The following is a 15,365-nucleotide window of genomic DNA, read 5'->3' as shown; positions in this document are numbered from 1 at the left end:
TTCCGATTGCGGGTTTTAATTACGACGGATACTCGTGGTAACGCCGTGTAGCCGTTGTTTTCGGTGACATAATAATTTAGTATGCGCTATAATATTCTATATTTCACACACAATGTAAATTATTATGATAAAAAATAATACATACATCACGTCATGGCGACCAGTTCGGTTTCGCGTAGCACCGCTGTTACTACGCTACACTAGCTGTGCGCTGTCGTCGTCCCGTGGAAATATTATAATAATAATATAACGCGTTATTGTATGCATAATATTATTTTATTATTCCAACATGGGTACGAGCACGGCCGTTAAAACCCCGCGGTATAATCAATTCATTCACGACGGTTGATTAACCACTTTGACCGTAACTAAACGGCTGTGAAACGGCAATCGTTATAAAATTTATAATAATAATGACATATACATATTAAATAAAACGGTCGGGACGGAGCGGGCGGCGACGGGGTGGCGTGTCAGTGCGCTCATAATATACATAGATATAATACACTCCAACAAAGCCGTCTGCGGGGTCTATAGCTGCGTTTTAACGCAACCGTAATAATATCGATGTCTATATTTATTTTGTATTTTTTTAGCGATGGAAATTCGGAATGTTATTTAAAACCGACGGCGACGAACACAGGAGAGCTGTAGCCGGCGGAGGAGGTTCGTTAGAAAATCGAAGTCGCGTTCGCAGGGATCAGTCGAATGACTCGTGGATGGGTATGAAGAGGGGTTTCCGCCACCGACGAGCGAGGGGGGAGGGAAAAAAATGAATAATGCAAGACGGGCGACGTTTTCCCAGATTTATTCGTCTTTTCGTCACACACACATATTATATGCGAGTTTTGTATGCGCTGTTTGAGGAAAAGTGTTTTGTCGGCCGAGAGAATGCGACGGGTCAAAAAGAGATTGATTCAAAAAGTCGCGTGCGTGCCGCGGCCTGGTTTGGTCGGTCCGTGGAAATACATCTAAATAAATGACGACGTCGGAAAACTGTTGTCGGACGACGGTAATCGAATGTATAATATACAATCATGTTATTCCGTTTTGAAACTCTCAGCGCCTGCACATCTGGGATCGTCGAATGGGATGTTTCAGAGGGTATGTTAAGTCTATTTTACGAACAAATAATTTGATCAAAGTATCTATTATTACATTACATAACACGCGTGTATTAATGTGTTATGTGTTATGCGTTAAGGCGACGGATGGGACCTCACAACTATACTACCTATGACTTCGCAACGGTCACTGCACGAACAAACGTTCAGATGCTGCACACGATATTAAATGTATACACCTGATTAACTATTGCCATTAATTTGCATAAGTTTAGGTGATAAAATCGTCGAAGGACATATACACGCATTGCGTTTCATTATATTTTAATACGACAACAGTCTCCACGTAAGGCGCATACAATTCGCAGGGAAATGAAATAAGTGATTATCCAATTATTTCGTATATTATATAAAACAATCTAGCCGAGCGCGACGGAACAATAATACACGAAACACATAATAATTAGTAAAAAAAAAAAAAACTCTAATCGTATGTAATTAAAACAATAACGACTTAAGGTTTATTATAAAATTAAAAAAACATAAAGTCATAATGATCAAGTGGAAGGTACCTAAACATAATTATTTAGATACCTGAAAAACAAAATCAACATCGGTTAAAATCCCCATTAGAGACACAAGCATCATAAAATATTTATAAAATTAAAATTAACGTCTACATCATGCTTATACACTCAAAATGATGATTAAATAATAATTTGAACTCTTTAAAAGTAAACAATAAAAATTAAAAAAAAAAGTAATATAAAAAGTGATTATATTAAAGCTGTATTCTGTTACTATTAATTTACAGAAATATACAAATAATAACACTGTTTTTAATTATTATTGCTATGTGTTTATTTGGCGCTTTAAACGATTATATATATAATTAAATTTTAAGCATCATTTAACTTTACTCAGTAAAAATTAATAACTACGAAATGTAAACTTCAGTTCGGAATCACGTTGCTGTTCACGTCAAAAATCATGAAAATCTTTTCGGTAAAGATTTTTTCATGTATGCATAAGGTATTTAGATACAGCGGAGGAGTGGTGCTTGACAAGCCTATACATAATACATTTTGCAATGGATAAAGATTTTCTTAACGTAAGCAGATTTTCATAGTCGTTGTAGATGTGAAAAAATGTCATGCTTGTCACAAATTTTCAACTTGGTAAAATACAAGTTATACGTAAAAAAATATATAAAAGGCATTTACAGTAAAGAAAGTAAATACAAAAACAACAAATAACAAAATACATTTTTGTTAAGCTATATGTAGGTATTATATAATAGCTAGTGCCTAAATAATACCTAGCTTTGGGTTATTTTTTATGTTTTAACTCTAGCAAAAAAATAAGCAGTAATGACCTGAATAGCATAAGTACTTGTACCTATATTTCAGAAACTGATAAGATGAACATGCAATGCAATTAACGACGAAACCCTATTGGATAAATAATGTATACATAAATAAGCTATTTAAACTATAATGTAATAAAATTAATGATTCATAAAGCATTCAATATACATTAACTATCAATAAGACTAATAATAGCTTTAAAAAAAGCCAGTTTAATATTTTTGAAATTGCAGTTTTAAATAATTTCAAGTACCATCGAATAAAACTGATAATACATATATTGCCATATTGGTAGGTAAAATTCAAATGAATATTAAATAATATGCTATTGCGATAAATGTTATTGGTACTAATAATGATATAGCAAACACAAGCTATTAATAATAATTATATATTGTATCTATCATAAATAATGATGAATATAAGGTATATTGAAATAGCTAAATTCTTTATACCTATGACCAATTAAAAACACATTATTAAAACAATATACGAATGTGTTTCTAATTTGATTTAATTAAATCTCTCAATAGTTTCAAGAGTTTCAAGAGTTTCATAAAAATATTTTGCCACGTATTAAAACCAATTAAAATTATCACCAAGCCAAGCCAAATAAAAAGAACAGAAACTACATCGCGGAACCCGTCAGTAAGTCAAAAACAGTTTATTAATACTTCATCATATCGACATGACCTTCGGCGCATAATAATAAAAATGCAAGGCGACGAATAAAAATAATTTAAATAAATCGCTAATTGACGCATAAACGAATAAAACGAAGGAGAAAAATGCGTAGAACGAAACTCTGAGATATGATGGTACATGGATATTATAAATTATTATATAATATTATAATTTATAGGAGAACAATATTCGTTTAACTTGTATATATAGGGATTTTCAGGAGAGACAATATGTGTCAATTATAATTATATTTGACTGACGGCAGAGAAGTTCATTTTGTATCGTTAGCACGTATAATATAATTGAGACCTTGTCAAAAAACAGTATGATTTACAACTGGAAAATCTATTTACTGCTAAACCTGCTATGATGATGATAATGAGCGTGTATACGACATACTACGATATTATCAATAAACCGGAGATAAAGTAAAATCGTTAAAAACTGTTCATACTCAATTTCTGTGGTTTATTTCTAAAAAAAAAAAAAATGAAAAATGCACTTACCATGTAGGTGAGCTAGAGAATGTAGAGTGTTCGAGTTGATGAAACCTGAAACAAAATATATTTTTTATTAGTTTATCTACTAGTTATTAGTTAAACATTGATAAAGTGTTAATAAATTATTGTAAATTGTCTATAATATAGGTACACACGAAAAAAATCAGTTATAATATCTCTCTAACTCTCTCTATATACAGATGTATATAAGTAGGCACAGCGCGCAATACTAATACAATATAATAATATTATTAAATAACGTAGGTAATCTAAAATAATAATAATGTACATTGATTTCCGAAAAGGTTTAAACGTGACCTTTTTAACATTATATTTTGTCTGTATTTATTGGGTGTATGAATCACGTTTTTAAGAGAAATATTACTAGGTCATACACAAGCACATTGCAGTTATACGTATTATATATATTATTATATTGTTAAAACGAACCTTTTTGTGCTGGCGCGTCACGTAATAAGCAGTAAGTTTAACAATGTGTTCGAACAATTTAAAAGCTGTCGTGGAAAAAAACCAAAGGGATTTGAAGTCTTACGAGCGTGAACGTTTTCGGCCAGTACTATATTGCATATCGATTATCGATACGCAGCGATTAAACTTTCGGCTGTAAATATATGCCACGCAGCCACTCGGGAATAATATAAAACGTACATACACTTATTTATGTGGTTTTGAATTTTATACCATTTAGAAATGTTAAATATAATATTATGCTTATACGATGCGTACACTGCAGGGTGCGACTATCTCTGGAGGAGTAGTAACTTTTATCACTGGAATATTTTATTTAAATAAAATGTAATGTCACATAAGTACTCATATTTTCCAGATGCGCCACGAGGACCGAATTCGACAGAAACGCGCGCTACAACGACCTCGTGTCATATTTTTATATTACGTACAACGTATGTGGAAAATCTTAATTTATCAGATCAAATAGTGTTTGTTTCGTTTTATTCATTGGAATTTCAGTAATTTTATAAATATCTATGGGAATTTTTTTTTAAAATTATTTTACTATCATATCCGAAAAAAATAATAAACATGTCGCAAACTGGATATCTATTGGATAAAATAGTCCAAATACGACCAAGCCATGCACCCTGTATAGTTTAATGTTGTCGAAAATATTTCGTGTTTATTTTGCAGACGAGTAAGTGGGTACTAATATAGACATTGTAAGTCATAATAAAATGGTTTGTGCTGTTGATACCGTCGTCGGTTTGTTTGTGTAATACACATTTATATTATGCATATATAGGTACTGTAGTACTATGCGCGTTCTTGTGCACGTGTTATAAACGGTTTTAGTAAAACAAAACAAATCTCAGCGATACGAGCGGAACGAACAATATCGTCACGACGACAACGACGAGAACCATAAACTGCAGCAATATATAATAACAATGATAGTAAACAAGAAAATAAGAATAATATTTTAGCCCACGGTATACCAAAAAAAAAGATAATATCAAGTAGATATTATGATTATAGCCAAGCAGATGAAAGCCGAAATCGTCACATCATAGCCATCAGGCAACTGCTTCGATTATAATTATTATTTATTATCGTAGGTACGTGGTATAATGCGAGAAAAACAGGCTAGGTACAGTTTTTTAAGTATGTCACATGGCAGTCTTAAAAACTGTATGAACAATTAATACTTCTTATAGGGTGAATCTCCCACGTTGTCAAATATAATGGTTTAAGTGTCAATAGACGGATGTCAATTTTCCATATAGGTCCCTGTCACGAGTTTCGTAGTCTCGTAGAGTTCTTCTATAATGTCCTTTTGAAAGAGGACCTCAAACGCTTACGGCGGTAAAATATTGTACAGAACCGAGAGCAATCTGTCGGCGTCGATTATACAGTATATCGTATAGACAGTGCACATGGATGGATTGAATTTGACTATGTACTGTAAGCTCACCGTTATACCAATATTGGAGAAGCATATTGTGCGACCGAGAGTACACTATAGCGCTGAGGATGTGACGTTTTTACTTTTTTAGTATACCGAGAATTGCTACGCCCCTTCCCCAATTCTACCTCCCTAATTTGCGAATGGGTAGTGTCATTCCAATTTATAATATCTTCGGTGAAATAATTATTTAGGTATTTAGCAATTTAGCTACAATAAGAATACCTGCACGATATTATATGTTAAGACAATCAGAGGACGGCGAGTTGTCGATGGTTTCACGGATTTTCTAGATTTCAGTCCAAGGCACTGGTTGATGAAATACGGAAGAGAAATACTTTGAGCACTCTTTGTTTGAACCTTTTTTTAAGTCGAATATGTTCGCAGGTGGTGAAATAGATAGATGATAGTCAGTCTGTCGGCGTCGATTTTACAGTGGCGAGTCCTAATGATGCGCATATGACTTGTTTGAATTGAACTTCGATCTAATATTTGTAAGCTCTCACAGTTCATCCATATTATACAAGAGGCGCATATTCTGCGGCCGAGTAGACAAAATAGCAATTTGGATGCATCGTTCTCAGTGTGCCGGGCATTATTGCTGCCTGACAGTCCGTTGAGCTCTCTCTGGTTTGCGTTAATATTATCATGTTAATCCGAGTCTTAGGTTTTGGACAGCTTCGGCGCATTATTTTTTAGGCAATACAATCACACCAGAATACCTGCACGGTCCTGCAGCAGAGCACAATGTTATGGCAATCGCCGAGTCCGGTGATTTACGACGTATCCTCCGAAATAAATTAATTTGTATTGCGTGTGGTAATAATAATTGGAAACAAACCGCTGATACGTTTCAAAACGTATATAATAACAACAGTACAATAACTGCAATGCACGCAATGTACAATGCGACACAGAGAAAGTTTCCGAGTGTTTCATAAATTATTTGACATGTTTATTGTTCTCCGGAAAACTGCGAGTATACGCCCGTGTAAAATATATACGTATTTTATTCACGGCGAATCTTCTCTTGTACGATTATTTGCGTACAAAATACAGTAGGTATACACACAGCAGTTCGATAACGTCTAATAATAATAATGATAATAACAATAACGATATGACAATAATGGCGATTGTTATTTATTATTATCATTATTAATAAATGAATAAATCTAGTTTTTTAGAGGAAGTCGAAGCGAGTTCTCGGGATACGTGATCATAAATAATTGTTTGAATTAGTAATGCATTAACTGCTGCCGCTTGACATAGCTTTACGGACAGTATATTATTATTGTTGTTATTGTACAGCTGCTATAGTTTCCGGTAAAATCAGTAAAAATCTTTTGCATGCATAATTAAAAACTAGTCAATTTCAATTAAACTGTTTCGTCAAAAAGTTAAATGTAAAATATAAAATAACAAAACGCTAAACACTCGAGAGTCGCATCGACATAGAATGATAATCATCAAATAATATGGTTCGATTGATGATGCGATGCAATGCGACTGGACGTTTACAATACGAATATATCATGCATAAATATTGTATAATTATTATAGGAAAATTTAGTGTGGAACAAAAACGTGTTTCGTAACACTTTCGCAAATAATTGTTAAATTTTGTTTTGTATAATAGGTACACAGTAGATTTAGATGATATGTGTCCGTCATAGTGTTGTGAACAGTACACAATTATTATGATTGTCTATTGATTTGCTGAATTTGTCTATAATCTATATTCTATACATACAATTTACTCGGAAACTGATGCGATCGTGTGGTTTTTTCCGTAATCATCTATCATTTTTTATTATATAACAGAGCCTACCATAGGAGTATAAACCAAATTGATCGTAAACATAAAAAGTAAAACATTATATTTATCACGTACCGTCAGACGAGGATCTATCGCCGTAAATCATATTATATTCATTATATAACGTGGAATGAGATAATGTGGAGTACATCAAAATTGATTACAATTTCAAACTTTATAAGCTATATAATATAAAATATAAACACAATGTTACGATGTGTTATTATGCGGACACTATACGTCGCTTTTATTACAATATTTTATATTCCACTAAACTATATAACTATATCGTTTAACGATTTCATATTATGTGTAAAAATTTCAATACTTGCGATTTATTCATTATAATAATGTGCATCAAACGACGACGGTAGTGGCGGTGTAAATAGGTGCATAATATTACACAAAACGAATAATAATACGTTACAAAAGGCCTTTCGACGTTTATCGTATACATGTGTGTGTGTGTGCAGTGGCGTGCGCAGGGGGGGATGATGGGGGATATATCCCCCCCCATGGGCTTTTTTTTAGTCTTCTAACGAGTGGATTTTGGATCTCTAGTTCATCAACATAAACATAATACATTTTTATTTATGACATCCCCCCCCCATACCAAATTCCTGCGCACGCCACTGTGTGTGTGTGTGTAGATACACATATATGGGGACTACTGATATATATATACAGGTATACATAAATACAATAATACACTATATAGAGTTATACACCATTAACATCTAAGACCCAATGATGATGGTCTCGTTGTCCAACCTCCGCGTCTAAATCATACACGGTACATTTTCCAGACCTTCGAACTATGATGAGCTAAACTATTCAAGGTTTTATGCTGCAGAGCTCACACCCACAGCTAACCCACACGACACGTGCGCGCACACACATACACAAACGAACCATCCGATATGCGGCCCGATCGTAATCTATATTAAACGAATAATATGTTGTTAAAAACGATTAAATTTTGTGATGTTTTAGGGACGGAGTTGTGCGGAATCGAAAATATAATAACGATATACAATATACATATTATTATGTACGTATAGAATAGCAAGTAATAATAAGCGAGTATTTAATCGCTTCACTGCAATTATAAATACATTAAACGCTGCAGTTGATCGAATGCGGTGGCGGGTGAGCTTTGGAGGCTCTAAGCTTGAGCGCGAAAAAACGTATTGAAAATGTTCATTTTATGTAACAAATATTTATGCGGGAAGATCCCGCCAAATCTATGGGTAGGTTTATTACAATATTATTTATAATATGTTTTGTATTCAAACACTCGAATCTCTCAGTTTCATTGAGAATTAAGAGGACGCTACACAACCATAGTTTTTTTGTCTCCATCTAACTTTAACGAGTGCATAACATGGCAAATTTATGCTCAGCAGATCGCGTTTAGCTCCGTTAGTTTAAAAATTAGAGAGAATCGACCTATAATGAAAATTGATGCTAAGAACGTTATCTGTGTTACGCATTTGTAAGACGGAGACAAAAAATATGTGTGTAGCGTCACCATTACATCTGTATTAACATTTGCGCCACCGATTACTTACGATAATAATTAAACCATAAAGACTATTTTTGTTTATTTTCATTTAAATTACATTAATAAACGGAAAATGAATGTTATCGGCCGAAGTCTTCTTCTGAAAATTGAAGTCAACCAAATATGATCATTGAAATTAAATTTTAAGATTTTCTACAACACTGAAGTTAAAATTATTTTTCCACTCTGTTTTTTGTTCCAATGTATACTTATAGCCTATAATACATTATTAAAATCAACCGATTCGAATCGATATAATTTGTATATCAAGCGCGTATTGCGTTTGTGTGGTTTAATTAGTCCAAATTAATCATGAAATCATCAAAACAAATATAATACATTATAATAGTATAACGTAACGGCCAATATTAACTTATCCCTCTGACCAATCGTGGACAGTGACCGCCAATCGTAAATTATAAAGCATTTCAGTGATGTACGCACGTGAATCGTGAATACAATAGTATCAAACCACGCCGAACTTAAACACTGTCCGACGCTGATAATAATATTAGGTACGGAATAACATTATAATCAATGCACTTATACCATTGCATCCGTCCACGACTGTACGCGCATAGATTATAATATTATTATGTGCCTATCAACTCAATGCGCAGCTTACGGTTCTCGATTATCGCTGGTCGATTTTGGTAGGTCGTCGTCGCCGTCGTTTTCACCTGCAAGTATCAGGTATATACAATATCTACACACGAATCGTATCAATGACCGTATTATTAACTGCCTAGGAATATTATTATATTAGTATTATGATGGTATTGTACTCTTTGCGAAAAGATTCTCTGCAGGACCCCAAAATATATGACTCAACTCACGTTTTCGAAAATTTCGAATGTGTTGGGGTTTTCGATTTCGATTTCTAGTGGGGAAAAAAATTAATACTATTGCAGACAATAACTATATATATATATATATAATTGATTGATTGATAACTCAACGCCTAGCAGTTTACGGTGTTGGATTTTCACGATAGGTCGACGACGTTTTCACTACCTATGCAAGTATGCAAATTAATCGTATTTTTTAATCATCTCTTTATTACAATATTATTATGACGTTCACTCTGTGAAATTGTTTAAGAGTAAAAATATCGCTTAACCCGCACGTTTTCAAAAACCTAGAATATGTCGAGGTTTCCGGATTCAATTTCGATGAACGGAGAAAAAAAAATAAATACCGTTGCGGATACAATACCTATATTTGTTAGTATACCTATAATACGTGCCAACTGCACCGCCTCCGTCGACGTCAGCGGTTTATCATTTTGTCACCTAAGGCATTAGCATTTACAGTCGATGACTTGTCGTTGATACACTAATATATTACGAGGAGTCGATAACCTCGTACTTCCTCTCACGAGTCTTATTATAGTATATTATAGGTGCTGTGTATATTATATATATATATATTTGTAATGCATTAATTCCATTGTTTGCTTGCGCCTGGAATTCGTTTTCTGTCTAAATCGTTCACACTTTTCTCTAAACGAAACTGTAGATAGCAACTCGCACAGTCGTACATGGGCGTATCACGACATGATAATTGATAATATACAGCTGCCTGCATATGCGTACAAACGGCGTTTTAAACGACTTCAATAACAATTAAACCAGCTGATAATGATAAGTATATAATCATATTTTTTTAACCAGTTTTAGTCGTTGTTGTTACTACTTATACTATCGATTATTATTTATCGCCAGCTTAACTAGTTTTAATTGTCGTCCATATAATAAAAGAACGCGAGTTAATAATTCCACAGTAATAATATAATGATCTTATTTACATAATAATAATATACACCTATAATACCTACCATGGTATTTAAATATTATGCTGCTCGTTTCGAAACTGCAATGACAAATTAAAATAAATATTAAGATAACGCGACGAACACCGTCGCTACGTTTTTCTTCTTCATAATTTTCAGACATGCGTATATCATTATACGAATATCATCTTGACACGATTAAGTATTGTATTATCGCTGGGATACAGATATACAACATCTGTGGACGATGACATTTGACTTTTTCGTACGGCGTTTAGTCAACAGAATGTATGTATTGCACGAGATTATAATAATCGTCAAACGATTTTCTACTTCGCGCTCATAAATTCCATACACAAAGTCTTAGTTTCAAACACACATAGGTGAAATTAAAATATTGTTAAACTCGTAACTTTGTTGCGTTTCCGCAATTGTGAATTCGCAAAGGGGAATTTAGACAGTTTCTTCAAAGGCGGTCTATATGCAGCAAATGCAGGTTAACTATCAGTATACATACAGTGGGCACCAATATCGCAGTCGCATTATCAGTTGTCACCAAATAATGTCTTATAAAATTGCAGTAATAATAATATTTAAGTAACGCTAAAGATACCAACAAATAATAATACCATATTTAATAGTATATAATATAATATACATGATACGCTGTTGTTCGGTTCATCGAGCTGCAATTAGTTACCCGACAGTTTTCTAAGCGTTTTGTTTCCACATTACACTTATCTAGGTGAAGGCGATTAATACTAAACTACACTTCAGTGGTGCGGTAAATTATCAAGTCATTTACAATAATTGCGTGGCAACATAATCCTGACACGATAGAACATATTAAGTCTGCAGCATATTAGTTTTCCAAAGGCAAATAATGACAATAATGTCATACGCCCGTTCGTCTGATGAATACGTCCACTGGCTCGTAAACTGCAGATATAAACGATAATCTTACGCTGTGACGGGTGCGCATAATTTATAATGTTGTGCTCCTGCAACTGTGGCCAAATCTGACGGTTACAATAACAAGTCAACCGGGTCGGGATTCGCGGACACCAGAGAGTGGGTCTTCGGATCAGTCGAGAGAAATCGCGAAAAAAATTACGAAAGGTTAAAACAGGCGAAATGACAAAAAACACAACACACGTCTACACACGCGGGGTACGTAATATTGCAAATTTATTTAAAACCATTTCTCAGGGGGGGGGGGGAATACATTTTACTATCCGATATAACGCGTGCTGATATACTGCAGAGCCAAATTTAGCGGAAACCCAGTGGGTACAATGCACCGGTTCCATAAGGCTGAGTTTGTTTTAGGGGCCTATAGGGTTGTCGTAGATTTTCTAACTTTATTATTAACTAATAAATTATTAAGAACAATGAACAAACTGTCAAGAGAAACTTTACTCTTAAGAAATTACACGCACAACCGTTGATTTCAAACTCTTATGATGGACTCGGTTTTATCATAACTCGTGACCTCCTGATCCTACCTACTTAGTTGAAATGTTTTCCTTTTTCAGTTCACCTTAATTTTTATCGAACATAAAAAAATATGAAATCAATACGTTAAATGATTCATATATTAGAGCAAAATATATTATTTTCAAGAAGAACTCAGTATTTAGTAGCTGCAGTATTGCGGACTACCAAGCTTGGATCCGACATTGGTACATAAACTTCTTAACGTCAACGGTAGTACAGCGGAGGTGGTGATAACAAATAATAAAACCATTATTTATCGACACACGGATTTATACTGTAGATTCACTAGATTCTACAATGTAGAATATCGTTCTCCCAATTAGGTTTCACCAAATTAATAATAATAATAATATTGGGAAACATATTCTGATGGTGTAAAATAACCAGAACATATTATAATATATGAGCAAAAACACGTAACATATCACCTATACGCGTACATTTCACACGTTGTAATCCGCGGTACCTACTTACGGTGTATAGATATAAAAAAAAATCATAAGCCCGCGAGTATTCAAAAACTTTCGCCGTTATTGCGGAAAGATAAGCTGAACATGTTATACTGTACGAAAAGATTTTAAAACGAGATTGTATAAATTAATAACAATAACAATTCTAGGTCGTTGGTGCATGCGGTTTTGCGACCGCCCGTCGGCAACGTTTCGATATAATAACAATAAATAATAATATTATAATATGCACATAGGTACGACTCGCGCGATGTCGTCTCACTACCCCCCTCCTACCAACATCAACATTATTGCAGCTCGTCGTGATGTTTATTGTGAGTCCCAATATAATAATAATAATAAAAATAATAATAATTGTAGATTATACACGTTGGTTAATCAATTGTGGGTCAATTTCCAAACTCTCCCATGATTGTTCGATTAACAATTATATCATAGTAATAATAATAATATCATGATAAAAAGTCGAATAAAACAACTGCAGAATAACATAAGTAATTTATGCGTGTATAATATATAGGTTCGAAGATAGTTTGGGCCAAAATAATATCAAACATTATCTGCACATCATGGCCAGTGAACAGTAAAATAGGTATATCGGTAGTGTTATTGATTTTTCTTGTACATTATTTTCAAAATTCCAAAGATAATCGATTAAATTATATTTAATAAATTGAATACTTTGAATTTATAAGCTATATTACAAAATAATATGTAACCGGTAGTAAATTGGGTAACTAGTTTAAAAACCTCATAATATGTGTTAGTGAAAGTAGCTAATCTACATTTTTCATTTTGGAATTGCTACGACCACTTATTATAAATACTTAAAAATAATAGTACTTACTGTCTAAATAATAAAATTGTAAGTCGCATTGGTTTTTTTAGCTATTTTACACAACGATCCGCAAAAAGGAGTATTATTTGTATAGATGTTTTTAATTAAAAAATAAAATCTAAAATTGAGATGGTATTTATAGTAATTAGGTACTTATAGATAATATATTATATTTAAGCCGGCATTAAAATGTGTAAGTGCATGATGATATTATTATAGTATTCATTTTGAATATTATTTTATATTTTTGTTCAACCATAAATATAACTCAAACAATATGTGGGTACACAACTATTGTTACGCAATGAGAATTTAAAACGTGTGGTTTTCCTACGCCAATATATGTGCCGGCTGTAAACATTAAACCTTGTCACATCAGTGCCTTAACAATTACAAATAATGATAACTAATTGGTTTTGTCGGTATAATGACTGAAATGCGTGTATAACGTCATGTATGTACATTATGCCAGTGTATCTTGAACATTTAAATATGAAGACAAAATGAGACAAAATTACGCTCCAGTCGTTGGGTAACGGTAGATTACGAGAGTACGTATATACGAGAATAAAATAAAATACACACAAGTTGTCAATTATTACACTTGCAATAACGTGACGTGCACACGACTGACCTTGCATCGAATGCCCTTGGCCGCGGTACAGTTTCGTTTTTTTACGTTCAATATAGTTTATAAATATACATATTTTTTTTTCTTTTACAAACGCTTCAAAATTATAATACCTCGTGTACATTGTTCGGTAAAAAAAAATGGTAATTTTTGCACTTAAAACTGAATAGTAAAAAAAAAAACACATATACTGCAATAGAGAACGTATCGCTGTTGTGCATTATAATATTATCTCGAATATTATGTACCAGTACCATCACCACTAGAGCCTCTTTATATTGTTATCGATTACAGCAGAAAATATGTACATCAAGCGTTTTATAGCAGTGGCATAATAATAATATTAAAATTTAGCGCTGTAGGATGAGCCGAATAATGTTTTAATCCCGAGATTTTTTTTTTGTATTAGTACGCAAAGTTAAATTTAACTCAAATATCTCTAATATTATTCAATAGAATTTAGATTTTGATACATCTAAATTTGAGAATAATAATCATTCGCTCAACAATTTACCGTAGAAAACGGTGGATTTGTAAAACAGAAGGTATAACTATAATATATATAACACAAGACACTATGATATATTAATACTTATGATAAGTAGTACAAAAATTCTATTATTATTTTTACTCTATAAATGTGATGTTATGAATTATTACAACCATATGATGATATTATAATACGAAAAGGAAAAATTTCTGAGAGGTCGCCTGAGGCCTCCTGCAGCTGAATATATTTGTTCAAATAGTAACTATATGTCACTATGTATGACCTCCCGGGATTTTGGGCGATTTTTCTATATATATATATATATATATATTTGTTATAAGCAAATTGAATATTTGCATTTGTTTTTTTTCATCGAAAAGTTCATTTGGAAAGACTAATCCTCTGTCTGCGACACATAATATATATATATATATATATATTTAATAAAAGACAAAAATCGTTGCATTTTTTTGTCTTGTATTTAACCATACATAATTCAAATTAGTTAGTTATAACTTTAAACTTATAATTATAAGACTTAAGTCTTATGACTTATTACATTTTCTGAGATATAATATTAACTGAATAATGGCTACGAGAAAAGGGAATGAATGAGACGTACTGAATTCAATTGTATATTATTCTAATCCCGATTTTAATTGATTCCAAACCCAATTAATTTCAACAAAAGTTTGTGGGTCTAACGTACC

At 32.9% G+C, this 15,365-nt stretch overlaps 1 protein-coding gene across 3 annotated transcripts in view; it reads right to left on the bottom strand.

Moving 5' to 3' along the window:
* The window catches only part of LOC107163279 (cytoplasmic polyadenylation element-binding protein 2-like), a 173,688-nt gene that overhangs the window by 52,155 nt on the left and 106,168 nt on the right, over positions 1 to 15,365 (bottom strand). For all 3 annotated transcript variants that reach the window (XM_015510618.2, XM_015510616.2, XM_015510619.2), the window contains one exon: positions 3,622 to 3,666. In XM_015510618.2, coding sequence (XP_015366104.2) covers positions 3,622 to 3,666 — 45 coding nt within the window. The remainder of the gene's footprint in view (positions 1 to 3,621; positions 3,667 to 15,365) is intronic.

Source organism: Diuraphis noxia, unplaced genomic scaffold (genome assembly GCF_037042655.1).
Source record: "Diuraphis noxia isolate RWA-SAM2 unplaced genomic scaffold, SU_Dnox_SAM2 contig0002, whole genome shotgun sequence".
Taxonomy (NCBI): Eukaryota; Metazoa; Arthropoda; class Insecta; order Hemiptera; family Aphididae; genus Diuraphis; species Diuraphis noxia.
This window is presented reverse-complemented; position numbering and strand designations above follow the sequence as displayed.